This window comes from Peromyscus eremicus, chromosome 6 (genome assembly GCF_949786415.1).
Source record: "Peromyscus eremicus chromosome 6, PerEre_H2_v1, whole genome shotgun sequence".
Taxonomy (NCBI): domain Eukaryota; kingdom Metazoa; phylum Chordata; class Mammalia; order Rodentia; family Cricetidae; genus Peromyscus; species Peromyscus eremicus.
This window is the reverse complement of record NC_081421.1, coordinates 53,973,355-54,001,039: the sequence shown is the minus strand read 5'-3', so window position 1 is coordinate 54,001,039 and position 27,685 is coordinate 53,973,355. Positions and strand designations below refer to the sequence as shown.

Here is a 27,685-nt window from a genome sequence, read left to right as displayed (position 1 = left end):
TCTTCCTAAGCTGCCTACAACTACTACTGAAACCTTTAATTCTAAAGCATTTTGAAAATATTGTATTGTTTACATACTATTAATAATGAGGAAATGGCTAAAATCCAACGCTGACTGTATTAATTGCATGGATGGTGTATTGTACATGTCATTCAGAGGAGTCTCTAGGCTCCAGCATAAAGGCAAATGGCTTGTTGGTTTGGTTTATTCACTTTTTTTTATGTGTTTAATTTGCTATCTAGTTCATGTCTATTCTATATTAGGCCATCATCAATAGCAGTAGCCCACTTTGAAATGTACAGATTACATGAAGTCAGTTTTGAAATGTCTCTGTTTTTGGAGCGCCTGATGATGTTTTCCTTGTCTCTCTGTCGCAGCACACAGCACACCAGTTGATATGCCAAGCAGAGGCCAGAGTGAAGACAGGGACAGTGGCATTGCTCGATCAGGTACTGCCTTCTACTGCCTGTTTAAGTAAAGTGGTGGACTGTCTGTAATGCAAGGTAGGAAACAGAAGGGCAGTCCTCACTCTGGCCCTCCTCTTCTCCTTTTTCTTTTCTCTGTATTCTAAGGCTCGTGTGTCTGAGGACCTGCAATTTTGAAGTTCATCATCCAGGAATGATTGTGCACACAAACTAGTTTTACCTAATACTCAGATTTATATGAGACTGATAAATTTCTTCAGCAGGAAGCTTCCTTGTGCCAGTTGTACTAGGAGTTTTTTTGCTGATTGCTCCAATCAGGATGGAACAGGCTTGTGGTGGTCAGTCTACCTATGACCATGGGAGGTGCCACCACCCTTTCTATGCTATGATGCTGATCTAGAGTATATCTCAGGTACCCTTCTGCTTACTCGGAGCCCCGACCTTGCCTAATACTGCCTCTAAGACCCCTTGGTTTCTGCTTTCGTGTACAAGTCAACTTTTGATGTTTAATTTGTGGTTCAGATCTGAGGTTAGTTCCATGGTTCAAGGACCAGGAGGCCTCCACAGGCAGCCTTCCATTGAGAACCAGGAGTGTTGTGTCCTACTGTGACATGAGACTCCTTTACTGGGGGCCCATCAAATGAGTGACACTAGACTCAGGCCTTCGTATCTTCCCTCCTCTCTTTTCACCCACTTATTACGTGCTGTAGCTCCCAGATTCCTCCTTGAAAGTCCTGTGTTCTTTTTGGGTGGAATTAAGGCCTGTTCAACTCTGTTCCCCGAGTCACTAATGAAATGCAACAGCTGCTGAATTTCCTCGTTTGGTTTGTATATGTGTTATTAATCCAAAGTATTTTACCTATGGTTAAAATGGGTTCATTTTGGTTCTTCCCATCATTTCTGTGAAGTCGGTCAGAGATGTGACTTCCATTAATTAAACCTGTGCCATTTCACTGAGTATAGGCAAAATCTGAAAAGATGCAAGCAAAATCATACGTAGTTGCGTTTGGTGGCATACAGCACCTTTAATCCCAGTATCCTGGAGGGAGAGGCAGGCAGATAGATCTCTGTGACTTTGAGGACATCCAGGATTACATACTGAGACCCCCCCTGTCTCAACAGTGAACTACATTTGTTTATACTTCATGTTGCTCAGGACAGTTTCATCCTTCTTTGTGGGCCCCTACCTGCTGAACTTTTGAGTTCCATGAGTTACTCAAAGCCTCTGCATGCATTAAGAAGCATAGTGTCTTGGGGCTCAGTCCCTGCCCTGTGGCCCGTGTGGACAGGACTGGCTGGAGCTGGCTTTGGTATGATTGATTTTCAAAGCAAGAAGGGAAAGATCCGTCATTGGGATGGGAGTGAGGAGCACAACCCCGAACTAGTGAGTCTTGAAGTCGCTGCCTGCGAGGTAGATAGGTCCTGCTCTGCTTGGTGCTGTGTGGCCTCCTTCCCGCTGGTGCACAGTGGGCAAGTGGCACCCTACCGGGCTCCCCAAAGCGCTCAGCTCCTTTGCTGATGCAGCTTCGTGTTATTTATGCCCCTTTTTGTTCCAAGTAGAGACTGCAATTTTGAGAGAACTGACATCAACAGAAACGTTACTAGGATGAAGTTTGGATTTTCCTGGTTCATTTGCAAGTCAGCAGCATCTCATGTGTTTGATATTCCTGAGGTTTTGAATTGCTTCTGTAACTGCTTTTCCTTGTCTTTTGAGAAGCAGGTAATTGAGGGTCCATGTTCACATGAAATGCACAAATCTGTGGCAGCTAGATCCCGGAGTTTCCTCAAAGCCCACGAAGGGAACTTGCAGCTGACAAGTGGGAGTTTTGAGACTTGGAGAAGACTTTGTTGGAGGGTTTGAAAATCTTTTAGCTTGTGGGTCCCCCATGAGCGAGGGCTGACTGTGCCCTCCTGTGTAGTGGCATTTTGTTTCACTTGCTATCCTGGTATATATGCCTAAGGTACTACCTGCTCACAGCTGGGAGCTACTCTGCAATCTCCCAGTCTGAGTTGAGTGCACATTCCTACCTGTAGAAGGGACTTGGTGTTCTTTCAGCATAAAGACTCTTCAGGTTCTTACAGTATTTAGTCTCTAAGATTTTTTTCTCTTGGGCAAAAACTTAATGGTGCATGTCTGTAGCCCCACTACTCAGCCTCGGTTTTAGGCCAGCCTCAGTTACAAAGTAAATTTGAGGGAAAAAGGAATATTTTCTTTATTATCCACCTTATGATCCTAAGATCCCGGGCTGGAGAAATGGCTCAGTGCTTAAGGGCCTGATCGTCCTTCTAGAGGACTGGGGTTCAATTCTCAGCATCCACATGTGGCTCACAACTGTGTGTAACTCCAGTTCTAGGGGGATTATAAACCTTCTTTTGGCAGACACCAGGCACACATGTGGTACACAAACATATGTAGACAAAGCACCTACACACATTAAATAAAAGTAAATAAATCAAAACAAAAAACAAAAACCTAAAACCTAGGCTCTCCGTTCTGAAGCAAAATTGGGAGTGCCTTGTGTTTGAGATTCTTGTTGTCTTTTTTTTTTTAAATTATTTTATGTGTATGAGTATGTTGCTTTCATGTGTGTCTGTGCACCACATGCATGCCTGGTACCTACAGAGGCCAGAAGAGTGTGTTGGATCCCCTGGAACTGGAGTTAATTAACAGGCCGATGTGAGCTGCCATGTGTGTGTTGGGACTCAAACCTGGGTCCTCTGGAAGAACAGGTGCTCCTAACTGCTGAGCCATCTTTCTAGCCCTGCTTTGTTTTTATTAGTAGAAAATGCAGAGGAATTAAAGACATTGTTTTCTTCTAGTTCCCAATTTTTAATTCTATCTAGAATTAAAGAGGTAAAACATATTTTAAAAGATTACATCTTGGAGCAATTTTAAGATTTATAGAAAGCTGGGACAGCCACCCCGAGTGTTCCCTGCAGCCACCCCAGTTCACATCTGCTGTTAGTTTGTGCATCTGAGGCAATTAGCAGCTCATAGTCATTAGCTAACTTTGATCTTGCAACACTTTGCTTGGTTTTCCCCTAATGCCTTCTTACGCTCCAAGAACACAGTACATTTGGCTGTCATGTCTATGCAGACTTTGATTTGTTTGTTTTTGAAACAGGGTCTCTCTACATAGTCCTAGCTGTTGGGGAACTTACTATGTAGACCAGACTTGCCTTGAACTTACAGAGATCCACTTGTTTCTGCACAATCATGCCCAGCTCTTCAGATATTTTTTTTCCCCTCAGACCTTCTTAGTTTTTAATAATCATCATGGTTTTTAGTATTGGTTCCACTATTTGAATATGCTTGATGGGTTTCTCATGATTAAACTGTGGTTGTGGGTTTGAGCTGGATAACCACAAAAGTAACCTACCATCCTGCTCACATGGTGTGAAGGGTATGAACTTGCAACATGATTTATGAACACAGTCTCTGGCCTTGCTTATTAACGAGGTTTCACTAACTAGGTTTCTTCACTGTAAGGTTGATTCCCCTAGACATTTGTGCACGTTGCTTACCCTTCACGTGAGATGGGCTCCCTCTCCTTGAGGAGCAAGAGTTTGCATAAATGATTTGAAATTTTCAGCATGGGCATTGTGTTTGTTTTTCTCATTTATTAACTTACACTTGGCTATTATTTCAATATGGACTCAATGGACTAAGGGATATTGATTTTTCACTTTGGATTATAATCCAATAATGCTTATATTTGTCTAAATTGCCCGGGCTTTACCCCTGGGAGCACCTGTGATGCAGTGACAGTCCTTTCACACATCCGGGGGCAGCAGGTGAGGGGAGCTCTGATACCCCTGTTCTGACAGTACTCCCCAGTCATTGGGAATTTACTATCCCAGCCCTATAGTTGAAGCTTTCATGGATCGTAGATGGTCTCTGGAGGGCAGCACTGGTCTCTTGAGGATATTCTGAAAATGTCTTCTGTGTCTATATATAAAGTAAAAGCTAATTTAGAAAATTATGTTTGAAACAGGATCTCATTAAGTTGTTGATCTGTTTGGCTTTTAACTCACTCTATAACCCAGGTAGGCCTTGAATTTATGGTCCTCCTACCTCTCAGCCTTGCTGAGATGATGGGCCTACACTGTCACACCTAGCCAAAAAGGTAATTGGTAAGAGGGGGATTGTAATGGCTGCTACTAGAATTTTCAAGTAAGGGGGCAAGAGAGATGGCTCCTTCCGTAACGTACTTACTGCAGAAGCGTGAAGCCCCGAGTTCAGCTCTCCATAGTCCTCATAAGGTCTGGACGTGATGGTGCTCATCTAGAATCCCAGTGCTCCTATGAGGAGATGGGCAGTGGCGACAGGAAGATCCACAGAGGTTTGTGCATCAGCTGGCCTGGCTTGTGCAGCAGTGAATACAAGAGACCCTGTCTCAAACTTTTATGAAAAGCGTAGACGTATAGGAAGCAGCATGCGGGACTTGACGACTGTCAGCACAGGGGTTGGTTACAAGGGAGGAGCGTGGAACCATGCACAGGTCTCTGGTTTCTGACTTCAGAAATAAGTAGAGGAAGACAAAATTAACCAGTGTAGGGAGAGCATGAGGCCAGCAAGGGAGACAGCTAGAAGATGTGTGTTTTACGAGAACTGTCCCCAAATTCTCAATTGTGGATGATCTGCTGTATTTAAGATAAGAAGCTGGCTTGACAGGGATGGGTCAGAGCAGAAGCTAAAATCTGGTAGTCTTGAGTACACACGCAGTGAGCAGGGTAAGGTTTATAGGGCTGGGGTTGATACTGGTCTCTTTAGGCTAGTTTAGTAGTAGGCTCTCTCCCTCGTCAAAGTCTTTGGTAAGAAAGACAGCTTTCCCACTCTCTCTGTAACGATGTTTCCTCCGTCCTTAAGGTGACCAGTGTGAGGAAAACGGTCAGTACTTTCAAACATGGACGTATGTGCCAATGAACCTTCAGAGTAAGAGGAAACATTATCGAAGTGTTCAGACAGCACATGTTTCCGCTTTGCTGCAGAAGCAGGACGCACTCCCTCTGGACACTCACGTTGATTTCAGTGACATCACATGCCATGTGATCACGTGCACATTCCAGAGAAAAAGGGGCTTTTCCTCAGGGAGCAAAGATGGCTTCTCAGGCTGGCTGGCTGGCTTGCCAGAAGAGGGAGAGAGACCAGTTTGGGATTTGTGGTAAGCTGGGCTAAGAGCTCCTGTGTGGGTTAGAACTTCCCGCTAGCATCCAAGTAGAGAGTGTACTTCATAACTTATCAGCCTGTCCAGGTAAGAGGTAGGAGGGAGCAGGAGGTGGGGTGAGGAGCAAGAAGCTGGCAGCAGCGGGAGGGGGGATGAGGAGCAGGAAGGGACAGGGGGTGGGGGTAAGTCTTCAAAGCTGTCAGTGGCCAAGCGTCCAACTGGGAAGTCAGTGTGGTTACTACATGGCTGCCTTTTGTTTGCCTAAGCCTTCACCAACTTAACCGGTCAGCACTGAGAGAAGAGAGGAGTTGGGAGGGTGGTGCTTCCTCTTAGTAGTTTGGTATTTATAATGCTAGGGATCGAACCTAGGGCCTTGCCCGTGCTCTGCCATCAGGCTACACCCCCAGCCCTTGGCACCGTTTGGGTGTTGCTGCATTAGGGAGAGGCCATGGCACTCTGTGTAAGTATGTATACAGGTGAAGGCTGGAGATGCAGCCTGTCTTGAGTCTTGGCTGTACAACAACCTGGGACTCTGTGGGAGGGAGCTTGAGAAGAGTAAGGCTTCTGAAGGGCTGTGGTCTTCTTCCACACTTCTGGCCTCCTGGGGAGGCTTTCCTTGGGCTTCCGGGGTTGTGATGAGGATGTGGTTGGTGTCTGCTTTGCCTCCTCAGACCAGGCTGCGGAATGTAACAGTGGGCAGCGATGCCGTGGATGTCCCACAGCTGGTGTTGAGGACATTGTTTGGCCCTGTTGGTGGCGGCGGTGGTGACTTTTTATGGTGTGTGGTAATTATAACAGGGATGCGTATCTTGGGTTTACTCTTTCAGCTACTGTATAAATAACAAATTGTCCAGCTCTAGAGTGTCTGCTAGTATCATTGTCTAGTTATTCCTTGGCCTTGCCATACTTTTGTATTACATGAATATGATAGTCTCTACTGTTGCCTGGTCATAACGGTCTCTTCATTTGTTTAAACGTCTCATATTTCAAGTCAGACCTTTGGTGTTTTCCTCAAATAGATATTTATATTTCTAAAATTTGTTGGAGCATTCGATAATTTGTTTACTTATTGATGCTAAAGATGAAACCACAGGTCCCCACACATGCTCGTCAAACTGCTGCTGCGTCACATCCCAGTCCTAAAATTCCGCCCCTGCTCTTACCTCCTTCCCTGCCCCTCCCCTTCCGCAATAAAACCTTACTGTTTGGGGTGGCTTGCATTTGTTTAACACGGGGTCTCTTTTTCCTAGGCTCACTGAGTAGGCTCGCTGGAATCGTAAGGGCACTGCATGGCCTTCTCACAGGTGCTGGAAATTGAACTCAGGTCTCCACGCTTGCGTCCTGCATGGACAGGACTTTACCGGTTGATCCACCTCCCGACCCTTTTTAGCCTTTCCCTTGTAAACGTGTGTTCTTAGATACTTGTTTAAGGAAAAAATAGAGCTTAAGAAGTAATGTAGCAGTCAGAACTGCAAGGGATCTAGAAATAACAGGACACGTTAGAAGTTCATTAAAACTTGAAGTTGACTAAGACAAGTCCTACAAATCAACCTATAGACCCAGTGTCACTTGAATTAAAAATATCATGCAAAACCAGACTCAGTAAGTCTTATTTATATGGAAAAAGAAAGGACCAGCTTTAGACTTTTTATAACTCTTTCATAGACTCTTCATTCTTAGAGCCCAGACTGTGGATAAAGATATTCAGTGGGTGAATAACTCTGTTGGTGGTGGCGGGGACAGAGACACAGCTCCACACTGTAACTCCTAGCAGCCTGAGGGGTTCCCTTAATCCTTTAGGGACCTTGACTCAGGCAAACCCAGAATTTGTGGCTTCATCACAGAAAAGAATTACAGAGCAAGCCACTATGAAGCAAGAATGGGAGTTTTAAAAGGCATTTTTACTAGAGGTTTTAGGCACAGGGGTGGAGAGAGATGCACCTGGGAAGAAAGTAAGATCTCTGTGTGGGAGCGACCTCAAGGGGGCGTCACGGGTCTCAGCATTAGCTGTCGGTGGCATTTTGATGGCTGTCCCATTACATCGCAGAAGGTTACTAAGCCTGCCTCCTCCCACCCCCATAAGTGAGATTACAAGGTGGTTCCAGAGATGCTTGGGTAGAATTACAATCTAATGACGTCACCAGGAGCCACAAGGGTTGCACAAGGAGGCTGGGCATATCCTTTTACCATCAAGGGGCTTTCTGGTGAGATCAGAAAACTGCAGTTTACCATTGGGAAAGGAGAAAGTCCTTAAGCAAATGTAAATTAGGCTGAAAAAAAAAAAGTTTTTTGTTTTCAGTGTCCCCGTCCCCCGTGCTGCCCCCCCCCAAGACTGAACCCAGGGCCTTGTGCTTGCTAGGCAAGCACTCTACCACTGAGCTAAATCCTGAACTCCTTGTTTTGTTTTTTTTTAAGACTGGTCTATCTGCATAGCCTTGGCAGTCCTGTGAACCACCATCTCTGCCTCAGCCTCTCAAGTGCTGGAATTAAAGGCTTGTGCCACCTTACCAGGTTCATGCTGGAATTCTTGATTCAGCTGGCAAGAATCCTCTCTCCTTTCCATGTCCCCATAAGTTTCGCAGTCTGTCTTGCCTCAGCGTGGGGTGTCAGTTTGGAGTACATGAGTTGTCAATGAAGCTGGTCTAGAGTTTTGTGTCCTAGCAACTTCAGACGCTTGGAGATGTTTTGAGATGTGGTGTTTTTATTCAAGGACCTTTGCTGGGAATGTTAAAACTTACACAGTGCTTTTGAAGACTGTTTTACCGGTGATGCAGGCTTTGCCCAGACTGCACAAGTTTTGTGCCGCTAAGCTGTATCTCCAGCCGCTTTTTCTTTGAGACAGGCAAGCCACGAACTCACCTCTATAGTAGTCCAGCCTCCTAAATTGCTGGAGTTGTAGGCCTGTGACACTAAGTGCAGCTTAGGGGACCTTCTAAAAATCAGTCATTTGTGGCTTAGGAGCTAAAAATGTACTGGCTATAACTTTGTTCATTAATTTGCTTGTTTTTTTATTAACATGAAAGCTTCCTGTTAGATAACTCATTGCTTTTCAATTGCTGTCACTTTACTTTTTTGATGTTTTGGTTTCTATGTTTGTTTTTCGAGACAGGGTTTCTCTTTGCGCCTGTCCTGGATCTCGCTCTGCAGACCAGGCTGGCCTCAAACTCAGAGATCCGCCTGGCTCAGCCTCCCGAGTGCTGGGATTAAAGGCATATGCCACCACTGCCCGGCCACCTCACTGTGTTTTAAAATAACTACATACTAAATTTTAAGGAACCTAATAACTTTCCAAGTGTCTAAGGGAGCAAAAACTTGAAGAATTGTCAGTATTACTTGAGTTAAATAGAGGTTATTATTATATTCAGGAAGTACACACCATGTTGGAGATAAAAAGCTGGAGTGTGTGCTACAAGAGCTACAACACACACTTATTCACTGAAGGGAAGAAAATATCTGGGTGCTCAGGGAATGCCCCCGAGAAGGGAAAAATGCAGCCGAGACTTACGTGCCAGAAGGGACCTGCTCGGTGATGGCCAGAGCAAATAGTATTTTTGGTACTGAGGACAGCTAGCAAAAGACTGCGGTGGGAACGAGCTTTGCAGAGTTGTGGTTTAGACATAGTTGTTGTAAGGATGGCAGGCAGCCAGGCGTGGATAGACGAGGATCATGCAGAGTAGCTCGGAGTGGATGTGTGGAGCCCTCAGTGTATCTCAGAGGGATGTGTCTGCATGGCTACAGAAAGGGGGGTTGGCACCACCTGCCCTCCATAGCAGGAAGCACTCCAGCTGCTGAGCCATTTCTCCAGACCCCCTGCCAGTGGTGGTTTTTGTTTTGTTTTTTAATATGACTCAGTTTTCTTCATGTAGAATGGGCATCTGGTATATATTCCCTTTGAGCCTTTCTTGTGTCTGCCTCTTGGTGGCATTTTAACTGAGACCCATAAGATTTTCTCTGACCACCGAGTAAAGAATTTACTTCTGTCACCCATTTTAGTATCTTAGTTAATGTTCTATTGCTGTGAAGAGACACCATGACCAAAAACGACTGACAAGAGGAACATTTAACTGGTGTCTTGATTACAGTTTCGGAGGATTGGTCCATTGCCATCAAGGCAGGGGGTGTGGCGGCAGACAGGCAGGCAGGTATGGTGTTTTAAACCTCAAAGCAACACACCTCCTCCAAGGCCAAAACTTCCTAAACAGTTCCACCAACTGAGTGCCAACTATTCAAAAATATGAGCCAATGGGGGGTCATTCTAATTCAAACCACCACGCCTAGTAATTTATTTTCAGAATAGTTGCTACAGTTCAAAATCATTTGTTCCAAGTATAAGCTCTTCTATTAAAAAAAAATAGTATTTAAGACTAGAAATAGTTTGTTCAGACATGGGGGATGAGAAGGAGCTAGAGAAAGGAGGGTAAGAGGCAGGTAGATCTGAGTTCCAGGCCAGCCTGGTCTATAGTGAGTTTCAGTTTCAGGACAGTGAGGACAACATAGAACTTGTCTCAAAAAAAAAAAAAAGAAAGAAAAATGAGATCAGAAGAGGGGAATCTCGTATCTTATGTGGATGAATTGATCGTTTTGCCTAAATTTTACCTCTAAAAGAGAGTGAAGAAATAGGCAAGGGAGAAATACATGTCTCTTAGTTAGGGTTTCTATTGCTGCGATGAAACACTATGACCAAAAAGCAAGTTGGGGAGGAAAGGGTTTATTAGGCTTACACTTCAGTATTGCTGTTCATCATTGAAGGAAGTCGGGACAAGAACTCAAACAGGGCAGCATCCTGGATGCAGGAGGTGATGCAGAGGCCCTGGAGGGGTGCTACTTACTGACTTGCTTCCCATGGCTTGCTCAGCCCACCTTATAGAACTCAGAACCAGCAGCCCAGGGATGGCCCCACCCACAATGGGCTGGGCCCTCCCTCATTGATCATTAAAAGAGAAAATGCCTTACAGCTGGATCTTAAGGAGGCATTTCTTCACTTGAGGCTTCTTCCTCTGATAATTAGCTTGTGTCAAGTTGACAGACAAAACCAGCCAGTACAAAATGTAAACAAGCTTTGGAATGGGATGTTGATTATGTTATATACATGGGCTGTGTTCTTAGCAATCTGGAGTGCGTCCTCCCATGAATGAGCAATACTTCCTTTTGCATTTGTAATGTAAAGCTTGATCGTGTGTGCACTGCTCAGATCTGCAGATCTGTGGATTAGGAATCCCTGTGACTAAGAATAGAAGGTGGGTAGGCTAGGATTCTTTCTGAAGAGTGATAATGTGCATCTGTAATCCCAACACTGGGGAGGTTGAGGCAGGAGGATTGAGAGTTCAAGGACAATTTAGACTGCATAGCAATAGATACTGTGTCAAAAAAAAATTGTGTGGTTTTTCTTCTTATATATAGAAATTTTTGGAAGAGAGAAATTTTAGTCTCCCCCTGCTGGATATGATTGGTAGAATCCAAAATTTTAGGTTAACTGTCTTTGTGTGTTTATGGTGTTAAAATACATAATTCATATAAATTTGCCATCTTAAACTCTTTCTGGGGGGATAACTGCTGGGAGGTTATGTAACCCAGGCTATCCTGGAACTCAAAATTACATAGTTAAGCTGACCTAGAACTCAAGATCCTCCTGCCTCTGCATCTCTAGTACTGAGGTTATAGGAATGTGCCACCATGCCTGGCATATAGTCTATTTATTTATTTGTTTATTATTCATTCACTTACTTGTTTGAAGGGGAGTGAACATTTGTGTACAGACATACAAACATATGCTGTGTGAGTTTGTGTCAGAAGTCAACCTTGTGTGTCTTTTGCTTTCTGAGATGGGGTCTTTTCCTGGGAGGTGGGCCCCTCTGGTTTGGTTAGGATGGATAGCCAGTGAGCCCCAGGGGTTCTCCTGTCTCTTCCTCTCCAGCCCCGGGATTACAAGTGCATATTAGCAAGCCTAGCTTTTTATGTGGGTTCTGAGTAGCCCCCAACCTCAGTGGAGTCCATTGTAAATGTATAGCTCAGTGGTATTGAGCATTATGAAAACGGACTCTGAAAGTGAAATGTGCTTCCTCACAGCTTCACTGAGCAGCCTTTTGATCACACCCTTCCCGTCTCCGAGCTCCTCGACATCCTCCTCCAGCAGTTACCAGCGCCGCTGGCTTCGAAGTCAGACAACAAGTTTGGAAAATGGCATCTTTCCAAGGAGGTGAGTCCCGTGTTTCCTCTGGCTAAGGAAAGTGCTAGTCTAAACAACTTACAAAACCTGGCAGGCTTATCCTTGCCTGTTGTCAGGAGAAGACCTGAAACCTTGAGATTAGTTCCAGCTAGGCCTGAAAGTTTACAAGTTCAATTGTTAAGGAGATAGTCAATTAAAGCTAGGCAGCCTATCCTGGAATACAATATGTAGCCCAGACGGGGCTCTAACTCATCATGCTTTGCCTTCCTAAGCATATGAGAATGTTGACACTATGCCCAGCTGAAAAAACATCTTTTTATTTAGAAGATACTGGAAATGCCTGGATATCTACACAATGTATGTGCTAGATTTGATGGTGATTTAGAGTGAATATGCTCTCTGTTTAAGCCAGATTCCTTCCAGACGTAGCTATAAGTAATAAAGGATGGGACAAATCTCTTCCTCTGGTTACAATGATTCCAGTGTGGTGTTTGAGGCATAGACCTTTGTGGCACTTAAGTTCTTAGACTAAACAGGCATGAATATGAGTATACACAGAGAGAGCCTCAAGGTTTTTCCTGCCTTTGTTTTTGAATCTGAAGTTTATTTAGTTGCGTCCAAAGTATAGATTTCATGCTATACCAGTAGCACCCAGGCCCCTCTTTTTATAGCTCTAAAACTTTAAAGGGAATTTTCATATGTCACTAAAATATTCCTGTCAGTTAAGTAAGTGTGGAAATTGCCCGGTCATCACTGTGTTTTGAGACTGTGAAGATGGCTCAGCCGTGTGCCTGTGCTGAGTAGTAGCTTGTGACCAGTAGAGAAGATGATAGAAAACAGGTCAGGAAAGATCAGGCCACAGTAAACACCACGAAGGTGTGAAGTACACTGGAACTCAGGAGGAAGGACCATGGTGGTGGGTACTCATGGAGGCTGCTGAGGAGCCCTGTAGAAAGATAAGCTGAGCCATCAGTGCTGAGGCTCCTCTTCTGTTCCTCTCAAAACCCTGGAGGGCAACATGAGAAGGTTACAGCCGGTCCTTCCCTGGGCCGCTGCTCTTTGGTGCATAGACTTCAAGTGGAGTGATGAGATCATGGCATCTGAGATGGGGACCAGTCCTGGCTCTGCCCTCATCGGGCACGTGATGGAGTCTATTAACTAGGTCTCGGGTGCTTCTTCCTCGTGTGCGTTAGGTTAGTGACAGGTTCAGCCTCGGTGTTATTAGGAGGGTGAAACTGGATAAGCAAGTCAAGTGGTCAGACAGAACTTACTATATGGCAAAGAAATACAACATTGGTGGTGCATGTCTAAAATCCCAGCACTTGGAGGTTGACACAGTGCGAGCCTGTGTCCAGGAATAGCCTAGGCTACACAGAGAGACCCTGTCTCAAAAAATACAGTGGAAGAAGAAAACCAACTTCCCAGAAGTTCTCCTTTGACTTCCAAATGTGTGCATGGCACATTACACAAGCCATATACACATACAAAATAAACACGATATTTTTCTTTGAGACATAGTCTTTACATAGCCCTGGCTATCCTGGAACTCACTGTGTAGACCAGGCTGCCCTCAAACTCAGCATAGATGCCCCTGCCTCTGCCTCTTCAAGTGCTGGGATTAAAGGCGTGTGCCACCATGCCTGGCGTAATTTTTTACAGTTGCAGATAAAATATTGGCCAGTGTGACTTACTGATGTCACTGTAGCATCTGTCAAGTTGGTGCCCTTTCCATCCTTCCTGCCACTCTGCACCTCTGGGGTGTGAGGGGATGGATGTAGAAGGCCATCCATGGAAACTTATCTTCACATGCCTTCAGATTTATGTCTGGAGCTGTCGAGAGCATTTCCAAACCTAGATCTTGAACTCAGAAAACAAACTGAATGGAGACCTGGCATTGGGAACTGTGGATAGTTCCTGAGCCTTCACCTAAAATAAGAATCTTACCTTCAGAAAGCCTAGTCACATAGTTAGGACTGGCTACATAGTTTATGGGACCAGTGCAAAGCAGAAATGCCAGGCCCCTCCCTCCTCATAAGGCAAGAAGAATGCTAGGAAAGGTACTAGAATGCAAGGCATGTGTTTAAAAAAAATGTAACTTAAGATATAATAGTGGTATATAAATAACAAAACTATAAATTATAACAACATTTGGTGTCATAATTTAATATGGTACAAAACAGTATCCTGATTCATTATAAGATTTTTTTTTTTTCTAAGTATTTGTATCCCACTCTGCTGTTGTGACTAACCTGGAAGGGGAATGCAGTGATCAGGTTGTGGCTCTCAGCCCGTTCTGGAGGAAGATGCTGTTGAGGGGACAGTAGCCTGCCTCCTTCTGCTGTTGATTCCTCCCTTCCTCCCAATCCCACTCTGTGCAGGGGCTGACACCGACCTGGATCCAGAGTGCTGGGGTTCCAGGTACACACTGCCACTCTTGGCTGAGTGATTGCTTCTTGTGCTAGAAACAGAACAGTGACATCAGAAGCTCTCACTGCTTCTGGCTTTGAGAGGAAGTGCACAGTCATTAAAAACATCCTCCTGCCCTACGTGGTGGTGTACACTGTTAGAATCTAACACAGGGTGGGGGTGGGGTTGGGGGCAGAAACAGATGGATTTCTATGACTTCAAGGCCAGCCTGATATGTGTAGCAAGTTTCAAGCAAGCAAGCCAGGGCTATATGATGAGACCATATCAAAAAAAAAAAGCAAAATTTAATTTTGAGATAAATAAATCAAAAATCCTTCCTTAAGAGTGTTACAGGTAGTTAGGAATGGTATAGCCCGTAAATTTAGGCAGGCTCTGCTCTGACTTCAGGCCGCCTCATTGTGCAAGCTTGTGGTATGAGGGCACCTACAAAGGGTGTTACACATCCTGCAGCTGGTAATGGCTCTGCTATCTGTGGGGATAGAGGAGCCTCAGGCATTTTATCCCTTAGGGAAAAAAAAAAACCCAAATCCTAGAGGAGCCAGACATGGAGACATGTCCCTCGGAAGCCTTTTGATTAGTAAATTGAACAAAGTTTCCATTGGGATGTTTCTTAGACTTATCATATTGTCTGTTTCATAGGTTCAATGTAAGTTCAGATCTGACCTCAACAATAGTTGTGCTAAGCAGCCCTGATATCAATTATAGTTTGTCTATATGTACTAAAATGACGATGGTTTTTATTTTAAGTGATTATGATTTTGAAGTACTTACATATATCAATATATTCTTAAGTGTAACGAGACACAATCTGATTTTTTTTTTTTTTTTTTTGAGGTAGGTAGGGTCTAGCTCTATAGCCTTCAGTAGCCTTGAACTCATGGTCCTCCTATCTTGCTTCCATGTGCTGGAGTTACACGTATGGACCGCCATGCCTCCTCTACTTGATTTCTCTCTGTGGAAAAGACCGAAGTGTATAGCCATGGTCTTTCTGGGTCTTGAAATGTGTTGGCTGATCTGTGCTTCCAGATCTTTCCTGTGGTGCTGTAGCCACCCCAGTGCATCCAACAGCATGAGCCGGAGCTGGTGGGTCAGGCAGGGTGGACATCAGGTTACCGCTGATACCAGCAGCCTAGAATGGCAGAGACAGATATCCTAGGGCATAACTCGAGCATCCTTACCAGAGTGCATTCTGCTGCCCAGGCAAGCACTGCTTCAGGTTCTGTATTGATAAAACGGCCTGGGTGGTTGACCTGGTGACCTGGAGAGAGAGCATGAAAAGGTGTCTGGTTATATATATATCAGAATATTTGACACATTCTCCGGCATCCTTTACTGTGGAATGATACTTAAAAGATAATTACGATTCCCTATGACCTGGTTTGTTCCAGTTTGGGTGGTTGGACTACAGAGTGAAGCTCTGTGGCTTTAGCTTTCAGTAGAGCTGTGTGGTAAAGCCGGTAAGATCTAGTTCCTATTCACCGAGGAAGGTCTCACAGCAGTTCAGCAGGTGGCACTCTCTGCCCTGCTTACACTGTAGCCGAGTTGACCATTGTGTGGAGGGTGGAGATGGAGATGAAGAATACAATAGAGCCCAGTGTTGATCCCAGTTCAGCTATTCAAGACCACCTCGGCTTGAGGAGGAAGGTAATGATAATGATCCAAGTGGTTTACTTCCGAGAAAGAAGAGAAATAGAGCATTCAGCGAAGAGGCAACTTTTACACTGTAGCCCAGAAGAATATTTTGTTGCTATTCTTTTTTTTTTTTGAAACAGGGTCTCACTATCCCAGCCTGTCCTTGAACTTGAGTTCAAGACTACCTCCTTAGTTTACCTCAGCCTCTTGGGGATGGGATTGCAGATGTGTACCACCACACCTGGATAGAATTTTTATATGCAGAATAGAAATAGACTAGTGCACAGAAACAAGCTTTTTTTTGTTTTGTTTTGTTTTTTGTTTTTCGAGACAGGGTTTCTCTGTGTAGCTTTGTGCCTTTCCTGGGACTCACTTGGTAGTCCAGGCTGGCCTCGAACTCACAGAGTCCGCCTACCTCTGCCTCCCGAGTGCTGGGATTAAAGGTGTGCGCCACCATTGCCCGGCCAGAAACAAGCTTTTAATACAAAGACTTTACCACAAAGACTGGGAGCCTTTAAAAATACCAACTCACTTCCTGTGTGAAACTGTGTGACATTCTGTGTGGTTCTCGGAGCTTTCTCTGGTGATTGGGATCTGGAGTTTTCTCAGGGAAGAGTGGGTAGTTTGTTGGGATACTTGGTACATTTACACAATACCTACAGGTCAGGAGCTGTCATGTCACTCATACCCTTCCTCATCCCACATCTGAGGGATGTTATGGAACGCAGAAACATAAACCTCAGAGCCTAGAGCTTTTCCCTTTTAAACAGAGCTTTCCTAACCATGCGGCTTCTGATGTGCTTAACTCGTGGGTTAGTAAAACCCAGATATAGTTGAAAATATACAGACTACTATAAACTGTGACTAGAGCCCTTAAAAATGGTGTAGTTGGTGACAAGGAAAACCTGTGTTGCATGCTGTTGTGTGGCAGGCTGGCTATACTGCTTTGCAGTAGACTCTGGCCTTTACTTTGGTGCCTTTGTAGAACAAAACGAACTCTTTTATTCACTCTTGTGTTGTTGGTAGCTCTCCTGGCTTTTCACAGCTTTTAAATAAGAGTTGTGGTTAAACCATAATTGTATTATCCCGAAGACAAATTGGATATATATTAAGACTTTATGGCTGTGTAGTTCTTTTATTACAGAAGCAGGGTCTCTCAAAAGGACCGTTAAGTTCTTTGAGAACTTGACTATAACCGATGAGATCTGAGCCATTTCTGCTTAGCGGATTTCCCAGAGTGCTCAGTCAATCACTTGGCTTCACCAGCGCATTTAAAGGGGCAACTTCATTTGCTGGTTCTAATAGCCTTGGGGAAGGTGCTAGTGAGCGTTGAAGCATGGTGTCTGTGGAAACAGAATACTCCACAGGACTGGTCTTCTTAGTCTCTCCTCTGTTCTTACCTGCCAACAAAAACCAAGGACGACCTATTTCGTTTCTTTCTTTGTTTTATGTTCTAAGTACACATGTGCCAGAGAGCGTGTGTAGACATCAGAGGACAGCTTTCGGAAGTCAGTTCTTGCCTTCTGCCTTGAGACAGGGTTTCTCTTGTTTCTTCTGAGCATCATGTTCTAGGCTAGTGGGCCTGTGAGTGTCCCACCACCAATGTTTCTGTCCCTACCTCCCATCTCACGGTGGGAATGCTGGGATTGCACGTGTGTGAGTGTCAGGGACGGAACTGAGGTCACCAGGCTTGCACGACAAACACTTCTGTGCCCTGAGCATCTCTCTAGCTAGGGCCTGTGTTTTGATGGAACTGGTATCTCGAACTCCTTCTAGATACAGCCATTCAGATGAGAGTCAAACATTTAAAGTAGCATTGGCTTTCACTTGAACTTCTTTTGATGATAAGGTGATAATGTGTGGTAAGTGGACATTCTCTCGGTTTTCATGACAAAGAAGTGAGAAGATAATGAATCCGAGGTAGATCAGTGACCAGCTAAGTTCTCAGTCTATTCTGCATTGGCTTCCTGAGTGTCCTCACATGGCCAAGACAGCTTACCTTCCGTGACTCAGTGATGCATGACCACTTTTCAAACTTACTTTTCCTCCAGGTCAACTGATGAGACGTTTAGCTTGGCTGACGAGACCTGTAGCTCTAATCCAGCCATAGTGAGAAGGAAGAAAATTGCCATCAGCGTCATCTTTTCCTTGTGTGAGAGAGAAGCAGCACAGCAGAACTTCCAGGACTTCTTTTTCTCCCACTTCCCCCTCTTTGAATCCCACATGAACAGGCTCAAGAGCGCCATTGAAAAGGTAAGGGATGGGGTGCAGCTCAGGGGCAGTCACTTAGACAGCGTGTGCAAGGGGTGGGGTGCAGCTCAGGGTAGTGCATTTACAGTGTGTGAAAGGGTTGGGGTACAGCTCAGGGTAGTGCATTTACAGTGTGTGCAAGGGGTGGGGTGCAGCTCAGGGTAGTGCATTTACAGTGTGTGCAAGGGGTGGGGTACAGCTCAGGGTAGTGCATTTACAGTGTGTGCAAGGGGTGGGGTACAGCTCAGGGTAGTGCATTTACAGTGTGTGCAAGGGGTGGGGTACAGCTCAGGGTAGTGCATTTACAGTGTGTGCAAGGGGTGGGGTACAGCTCAGGGTAGTGCATTTACAGTGTGTGCAAGGGGTGGGGTACAGCTCAGGGTAGTGCATTTACAGTGTGTGCAAGGGGTGGGGTACAGCTCAGGGTAGTGCATTTACAGTGTGTGCAAGGGGTGGGGTGCAGCTCAGGGTAGTGCATTTACACAGTGTGTGCAAGGAGTGGGGTACAGCTCAGGGTAGTGCATTTACAGTGTGTGCAAGGGATGGGGTGCAGCTCAGGGTAGTGCATTTATACAGTGTGTGCAAGGGGTGGGGTGCAGCTCAGGGTAGTGCATTTATACAGTGTGTGCAAGGGGTGGGGTGCAGCTCAGGGTAGTGCATTTACAGTGTGTGCAAGGGATGGGGTGCAGCTCAGGGTAGTGCATTTACACAGCGTGTGCAAGACCCTGGGATCCATTCCAAGCAAACACTTAAATAAGAAAATGAAAGGTAATAAGATTACAACCTACTGGCAAACGGGAGAGGTTTGCAGCCCAAGATGGCACATGTCTTTGTGTGTCAGATGGCCTGCCTAAGGAAGTCAGAACGTGCCCTGGCATGATGATCCTCAGGGTTTTTCAGGCTAGAGGCAGACACTGGTTGCTGTTGGCAAGGAAGTTACTGGTTTTTGCTGAAGCGTCATAACTGTGGGTGTTTTAGATTCATTGTAACATTGTTCATTAACGAGCCCCAGCAGATCAGTTATAAAGGACTTTCTTCTCAGAGGGTAATTTGGCTCACTCTCTTCCATGAAGGCCATGATCTCCTGCAGGAAGATAGCAGAATCAAGTCTCCGTGTCCAGTTTTATGTGAGCCGTCTGATGGAGGCACTGGGAGAATTCAGGTAAAGTACAAGGGTTGAAAATCCAGCAGGAAGTTAGGAGCAGCAGTACTGCCGGCTGCTATGAGGTGACCTCTTAGAAGAATGAGGGGACTGGCAATTTTCAGTTATTTAGTGTCTCTGCCCCTGAGAGCAGATAAAGTCAAACCAAACATTTGGTAACGTAGCACCTAGTCATCTTGACTGTGCCTGATGGTTCTTAATGGGATTGGTTGGTTGGTTTGTTGTGTAGTTGGGGTTGTTTGTTTTGGTTTTGTGTTTATTTTGAGATAGGGTCTCACTGTGTAGTCCTGGCTGACCTAGAACTGCCTACTAGACCAGGCTGGCTTCAAACTCATAGAGATCCACTCTGCCTCCTCAGTGCTGGGATTAAGACATGCATTACCTGAATTAATGGGATTGTTTTCATCAGAATGAACTGAAATCTAATCTTAGAGGATGGCTTATAAGTCAGTTCCATGATCTTACATCTATTGTCTCATAAACGCTGAAGGCAAAGCCTTTTTACAGATGTTGGAACTTGGGTTCAGGAGTGCTGCTTGTCCCCTAGAGTGCGTGGAGAAAACGTGTGCGTGTCGTGGAGACCTAGCTCTCATCTGCCAGGGCGGGTCTCATGTACATGCAGTGCCTGTGTGCCGTGCCCTGGATAGTGAACCGTCTGGTCCCCTTTCTCTGACTCTGTAAGCAGTTTCTAACTGACCCCTGCCTCCACTAATCATCTGTGGACACTGGTTTTCTGTGGTCCTTGCCCTCAGAGTGTGGGTAGCAAGGTAATCTGCTCCAGGTATGGGGTTTTTCCCCACTATGCTCATCTGAGTTTCTCAGCCGTTCTCACCATGGGGAATGGAATCTCACGGCTAAGCAGTGATGAGTAAATGAGCCAAATAGCTGAGGGGTAGAAAAAAAAATTGCATTTCCTAGAACGTTAGAACACTTTTTTTTTCCTGGTGAGCTCAGTGCTGCTTGAAGCAAAATTACCACCTTTTCTGAACTCTGGCTATAGAAAAAGAACTGCTTGGTTGTTTCATTTTGAGAAAAGCCATGAAGATGATGGGTGGGCTGTCTCCTCAGAAGGGCAGCACTAGATTTGCGTATGGCTTTGCTGTGGTCACACTCAAAGCTGGCTCGGGCTGGAGAGTCTGGATGCTAATCTAATCAAAATACCAATCTTCCAGAGGTGAAAACCCAAAAATAAAAAGCCAGAGGTTGGCACATAGAAGAGGCTTACACTTACTTTGACAGTGAGCCCTCCAGAAACTAATGTACTGATATTTAGAGAGATGAGGGTTTGTTTGTTTTTGTTTTTTGTTTTTTGTTTTTGAGACAGATTCTCACTATATAGTTCTGTCTGTCCTGAGACTCACTATGTAGACCATGCTGGCCTTGAACTCAAAAACATGCAGCTGCCTCTGCTTCTGCCTCCCAAGTCCTGCGATTAAAGGCATGTGCCACTATGCCCAGCTGAGACAAGAGTTTTGTAGGTTAATCCTAGACCTTCCTACTGTAATCATATCACTGCTTTTTTTGTTTAAAGATATGCTTTTAATTGAAATAGAATTATGTCACTTTCCCTCTTTCTGTCCCTCCCAGGTACCCTCCTTACAACCCCTCCATGTCTTTTTTTCACCACTCCTACACTCTGAAGTCGATACTTTTTATTATTGTTACATACATATATGAATATAGGTGTATGCACAAATACATGGATGCATCTTGCTGAGTCTGGTTTTGCGTAAACACTTTGAGAGATGACCACTCTGCACTGGACAAACCATTAAGGAGGCTCATCACTAGAAGAGGCTAGCTAATTCTCCTCCCAGCAGTCATCCGCTGCCTACAGTTTTTAGTCTGGGGGGTAGGACCCCAAGACATTTTCCCTCTTTGGTATTAATAAGTCCATATTTATTGCCCCTGTTCTGAGCTTGCTTATGCAGCTGTTTCTAGGAGACACTATTTCACAGCAGATATCCTGGTCCTCTGGCTCTTGCAGTCTTCCTGCCCCTCTTCCATGAAGTTCCCAGAGCCATGGGTGGAGGAGAGCTGTGATGTAGATTATCCGTTAGAGCTGGCTTCCCCACCCTCTGTTGGTCCCTGCATCGTGCCCAGTTGGGGCATCACAGCTTCTTAACTCAGTAAATAGTACTATTTTTTGAGATGCGAAGGTTTTTTTGTTGTTTTCCGTTTTTGCCAAGGTAGACTTGTGTCCTGTCCTGATTCCTTTAAGGCACACGGCTACATAATCTAGTCCGAGTATGCTTCCTCTGTCTTGATTTGGGAGAGGTTTGTGTTACTCGTTCAGGGCTGGATTGACTTTTTGCCCAGTGGAGGGCCTGAGTACGCTTTTACACTCTGGAAAAACACATGAGAGCCATGTAGATTATAACAGCACCTGCCATGCCTGAATTCCCATCCCCCCCTTGCCATTAAATATGTGTATATCTTATGCACATTACCCAACCTTTCTAAGCTCCTGTGTTAGAAGGTGCCACGTATGACAGTGAAGAAGAACCATCGGGTAGTTTCTCGTGTAAAACAAGTTGGGTGTTTGATTTAGAAAACCATCACATTAATTAGAAATCAGCGGAGTCGAGTCACCTAACAATCTCATTTTCAGCCTAGCATGTGCTTTCTTGGTCCTGCAGATTTTTGTGCCCCACTCCCCACCTTATTGGAGATAGCCTTGCTGTGTAGCTGTGGCTGCCTCACACTCTTAGTTCTCTGGCCTATGTCTCTTCAGTGCTGGGATTATTGGTATGCCCAGCTCTTGATCTGCATTTTTTTTTAAACTGTAAGAGTGCTGCGTGGAGATGGGATTGTAACTCAATGATAGAATGCTCATCTAGCATGCAAAAAGACCAGGATATGCTTTTCAGTACCACAAAAACAAACAGTATCTAAAAATGACTATATGATACCCTACAAACCTGTACAGTTTAATTAAATTTTTATGTATAGATTTAAAAATAAACTTTAAAAGTGATTTTAAATTCTGGAAGAAGGACATTATGATTTTTTTTTTACCTTTGATGTTAATTTTGTGTGTGTATATGTGTGTGATGCTTGGGATCAAGCCTAGTGCCATGTGCATTGTAGGTAAGTACTGTATCACAGAGCTACATCCCCGTAAATTGTTTTCTAAGTGAATGTTTTTATGCTAGGGATGGTGTGCTTTTTCTCTTAAGGGTTTCAGTCTTGCTACCTGACTTTGCTATTGTCTTGCAGAAGCACTCATAGATAATGTGTAAGTAAATGAGCATTCATTCGTGTGTCCCAATAAAACTTTATTTACAAAAATGCTAGTAATCAGATTTGTGTGAGCCATAGTTTGCCAGCCTGTGTCGGTTTGTTTTTTAATTCCTTAAGGAATACATATATCAAAATTACTGTGTTCACCCTTATTCTGTGACACTAAGATACCCAAAATAACGGTTTATGACAGTTTGTCCCTTCTCTCTTCCTGTAGAGGGACTATCTGGAACTTGTATTCTGTTCCAAGGATAGCTGAACCAGTATGGCTTACCATGATGTCGAGCACGTTGGAAAAAAACCAGCTCTGCCAGCGCTTTCTCAAGGAATTTATACTTCTGATTGAGCAAGTCAACAAAAACCAGTAAGCATAAGCCCACTGAGACTTGTGGGTAAATCCTGAGCCAGCGTGTGTTCTGTACAGCACATGGCCTTGTCTTGCAGTTGACTAATGTGTGTTTTTATCCATTTTCCCAAGGTTTTTCGCTGCCTTACTGACCGCGGTGTTAACATACCATTTGGCCTGGGTACCGACCGTCATGCCTGTTGATCACCCTCCCATTAAAGCCTTCTCAGAGAAGCGTACATCTCAGTCGGTGAACATGCTGGCCAAAACGCATCCGTATAATCCTCTCTGGGCACAGCTGGGTTAGTACCTAATTTGACTGTTCAGAGAATATATCTGGAGAAATGGGAGGGGGGATGCTGGAAATTATAGCTTGTACTGGCTTTCCAACCCAGTCATTCAAGGATTGGCTCTTGCAGGAATGAGACTGGACTACAGATTCGAGTTAACAGGCTGCTGCCCTCATCCCTTTCCCTCACTGGCAGCTTTGTTTTGCTCTTTTGAGACAGTGTAGGTCAACTGAGTCCTCCACTTCACCGAGGCTGTTCAATCTATCATGGTTTCCTTAACTAACTACTGACTGTTTGGGCCAGATAATTCTTTGTGGTTGAGTTGTGATGGGGCAGGGGAGGGCTGCCTGACATCTTATAGATTGTTTGGCAATACTCCTGACCTCCATTCACCAGATCCCAGTACGGCTCCTCCCTGCCCAAAGTGATAACCATCAGAATGTCTCCAGACATTGCCAGACTTCCCTGGGAAGAAGGGTAACAAAAGTGAGAACCTGTAGGGTGGAGTGGCTGGGGAGAGAGAAGAGAGGGGAAAGTGGCACCCTCTAATCCCCCCACCTCCCTGACCACAGCGTACATCTGATGTCTCGTCTGTCACTCGGTCTTGTGGTTGATGGTAGCAGTACTTCCTCAACACATACGTGTAGGCATGGTGTAGGAACCGAGCACTTCGTAGGTGAGACTGGGGTTACGTACTTAGACTCGCTCTAAGCGAGCATGAGAGTGACAGAGGTGTGGTTACATGGCACTCGGTCCTACCCGTGTGCTGGAACTCAGAGTGGACTCACAGCTGCTCAGGCCTCAGTAGTCAGCTGCCTGGTGAACGAGGTTGATCCATCATTTGAGAATGTCGTAGTGCTTGGAGAAGAGTGTACAAGGGATGTGGGAGTGTCATGGCAATGGACGTGGGGGCCAGAAGCCTTTTACTTGGTTCATTTCTGAAGGCAGTCACTTGGCTTTCCTGTGCCTCTTCCTTTGGTGTGTTAGAGGTAGTACCTGGGGCCTTGTCTGTGGCTAAGCAAGCACTCTGCACGCATCCGATGGGATGGGTCAGGACTTGGTGTTTGCTGGGAGATGCAATCAGTTGTACAAAGCACCTTTGCTCTGGATGCTGTGAACTGAAAACTACGTTGTGGGGTGTTTATAGAGGGAGAAAGAGGACGAATGGGGTTTTCCAGGAAGGCTTCCTTGAGGGAATCTCCACATGGTAATTGCTAGGGAAAGCAGTGGGCTGTGGAAAGCACTCTAGTCCTAGAAAACGGTTTTTCAGTCGCTGTAACAAAAGCTGACGCCGTGACACAAGCAGCGAGCGTTGTTAGTGCCCGACACACATACTGATTGGTGAGATTCTCACCCCTACCTATTACAGGTGTCCTTATTTCATAGCAGTAAAGATACTTTCTTGTCTTTATGCCTATGAGACACAAATGGAGATACACATCTCATAGGGTAAGTAATAGGTGTGTTTTTAATGAATTAACTAAAGAATTCATGGGGAGTAAAACCATGTTAGACCAGGAGTGACTGCACATCATAACGTGTAATCCCAGGACTTGGGAGGCTGAGGCAGGAGAATTATGAGTTGTAGGCCAGTCTGGGCTACTTGCCTCAAAAAAAAAAAGTACAGTGCTTTATATTTTGATGCTTGGTACAAGGAATAGTTCAAAACTTGCCCCACCACTCAGATGAGAAGCTCTTCTCGAGGACATACGTTGTTGTTCTCAATGGGAAGACATTCTTCTCAAAGTGTAGTTTTCATTCCTGCAGGGGATCAGTCTGGATATTAAAGGAAATGCAGTGTGTCCTGCTGCAGAGTCGATTTTCAAACAGTGGTAATTAAGCCACACGCATTTAATTAGATAAATGCATTTAGACTCAGGAATGCTTCTCCTGTGGGACTGAGCTAACTGGTGACTCCTTGTGTTCTGCATAACAAGGCAAAAATCCCCTCTTGTGGGCTTGCTCGTGGCTTTTCATGGGAGATCATACACCACTGAAGGTCCTCAGTTCTCTCTTCTTGAGAAGGATCCCTCCAAGGTCTGGGTGTTGACCGGAGTAGTTCAAAGAGGGAGAGAAGGCATAGGACAGACTTGTAAAGACGAGTGTGAGCGATGAAGTCATTCCCATGATTAGACAGAGGACGGACGTGCTTCAACTCCGGTTGTTTTCTGTGTGTCGTGATAGGCGGGAAAATGTAAGCTCTGGTGACTAAACAGCGGTGCAGATGTGATTTTAATCTAGTTTCCTAAGTAATAAAAACGGTTCTATCTTGAATGATTTCAGCGTCTTACCGAGAGCTCATCAGGACAGTCTACACGTCTCATCTCACCCGTGTGACTTCTCAGCCACAGTCTCTCCTCACACTCAAGGACTTGCTCCACAGAGCGCAGTGATCTGGTGCCTTTGTCCCCGTGGGCACCATGCACAGGGGTTTCCACATTAGGGATACTGTCCACTAGTGGCCTGTGGAAGCCATTTGTGGGTTAGAAAAGCATTTAAACAGGATAGTAGAATAGAAAGAGAATGACTCCCACAGACGTTCCGTAAATGTGAGTTTTAGGATGTGGTGTCTCAGCATAGAATTTGCTGTGGGTGAGCAACCTGCGCTTGAGCTGTGTGGGTTTTCTCCTGCTGTCTTCAAAATGCCCTTTTTACCTTTGGTCTTGACAGTTCAGCTACACATGTCTGCTTTTACTTTTACTTGGATTTTCCTGCTTGGGGTTCATGATCTTCTTGAATGTACAGACCTGTGTCATCCATAAAGTTTAGGTTTTTGGGAATCCTTGTTTTAAAATCTATTTTTGTGGCCAGGTGGTGGTGGCACACGCCTTTTTTTTTTTTTTCTTCTGGTTTTTCGAGACAAGGTTTCTCTGTGTAGCTTTGCGCCTTTCCTGGATCTCGCTCTGTAGACCAGGCTGGCCTCGAACTCACAGAGATCCACCTGGCTCTGCCTCCCAAGTGCTGGGATTAAAGGCGCGTGCCTTTAATCTGTGAGTTCGAGGCCAGCCTGGGCTACCAAGTGAGTTCCAGGAAAGGCGCAAAGCTACACAGAGAAACCCTGTCTCAAAAACAAAACAAAACAAAACAAAAAACAAACAAAAAATCTATTTTTGCTCCAGTCTCCCTGCCCTCTCTTTCTAGAATCCCTACTGTGTGCATATCACTGTGCTTGATGAGGCCCACAGACATCAGGGCTGTGTACATCTTTTTTCATTCTTTATTCTCCTCAGAATGGGTAACCCTACTTGACCCTCCTTCACACGTGCCATCTCTTTTTCTTCACCCTGATGAGATCTGCTCTTCCACAGAGTCTGAGGATTAAATGACCATCAGGCTTGGCTATCACAAGCATGTTACGTCTTTTCATCTTCAAGACACTTGTAAGACTTTCCATTTTATAGACAAGGAAACTAACTCTTCAGGAGGGTTGGAGGGAAACTTATCTGTGTGTTTCAGAGCATTATCCTTTGTTTGTAGCAATTAGATATTTTCTGGCCAAAAAAAGGTCATCCATACTTGTAAATCTGTTCTAACAAGAAGGAAGTATACATCTTCTGTTTCCCCTCCTCCCTGTAGAAAATGGTGCCCACTTGATGTTAACTGTCACCTAGTTTTACTTTTCATGAGTTTTCATTCAGCAGCGTGTGTGTGTGTGTGTGTGTGTGTGTGTGTGTGTGTGTGTGTGTGTGTGTTCATGCATGGGTGCGTACATATGTACATATGTATAGATGTGTGCAGATGCATGCAACCATGTCAGGTGTCCTCTTCTGTCACTCTGCCTTGTTCCCCTGAGAAGGATTTCATCACTAACCTGGAGCTCGCTGTTGCCCACCAGTTGGGTACAGACAATGTGTGGCTATACCTGGCTGCCTACGTGGATGCTGGGAAACGAACCTAGGTCCTCAGGCTTATAAGTACTCTTGCTGAGTGTCCCAGCCCCTCTTAGCAACATGCTTTCCCTCTTTATCCATTTCATTTACAACACAACCTCTTCTGTTTGAAAAGACTCCCCATTTTTTCCATTTTTTTTTTTTTTTTTTAAATACGGATGATTTTGAATCCTTGCCCTGAGTAAGGGGTTTGTGCTTTTCTAGTTTTGCTGCTCTGCACTAGCTACAGGAGTAACCTTTGTGACCTGTGAAACTCCTTCTGTGTGCTCTGTTTACGTGAAAAATCATAGACCACAATGCTCCAACACTTAGACAATTAATTTATAACATATATCAAAATATATCAGGTTCCTGCCATCTGGTAACATTTTTAGACCTGTGTGTTTTAGGGGGGATGGGAAGTGTGGCTTGTTTGTTTTGTACTTGAGGCAGTCACTGTATATAGCCCAGGCTGGCCTGGAACTCATGATCCTCTTGTCTCTGCTTCCCTAGTAACTTCGATCATGGGCCCACACCACCAGGACCAGCTTGTATGTGGTAGAGGCCCTGAGGCCACAGAAACACCCGAGTCCTGACGTGACTGTGATGTCCCGAAGTGTGGGGAGACAGGATCAGGAGGAAGGCATGACATGAGCTCGTGGTCAGGGCAGTTTTCTGAGACCACACCATAGCATCTCACCATACTT

At 45.0% G+C, this 27,685-nt stretch overlaps 1 protein-coding gene across 1 annotated transcript in view; it reads left to right on the top strand.

Moving 5' to 3' along the window:
* The window catches only part of Fnip2 (folliculin interacting protein 2), a 112,571-nt gene that overhangs the window by 58,347 nt on the left and 26,539 nt on the right, over positions 1-27,685 (top strand). The window contains exons 8-13 of the mRNA XM_059265510.1: positions 378-449; positions 11,660-11,789; positions 17,870-18,071; positions 19,142-19,230; positions 22,691-22,837; positions 22,952-23,121. Of these exons, the coding sequence (XP_059121493.1) occupies positions 378-449; positions 11,660-11,789; positions 17,870-18,071; positions 19,142-19,230; positions 22,691-22,837; positions 22,952-23,121 (810 nt within the window). The remainder of the gene's footprint in view (positions 1-377; positions 450-11,659; positions 11,790-17,869; positions 18,072-19,141; positions 19,231-22,690; positions 22,838-22,951; positions 23,122-27,685) is intronic.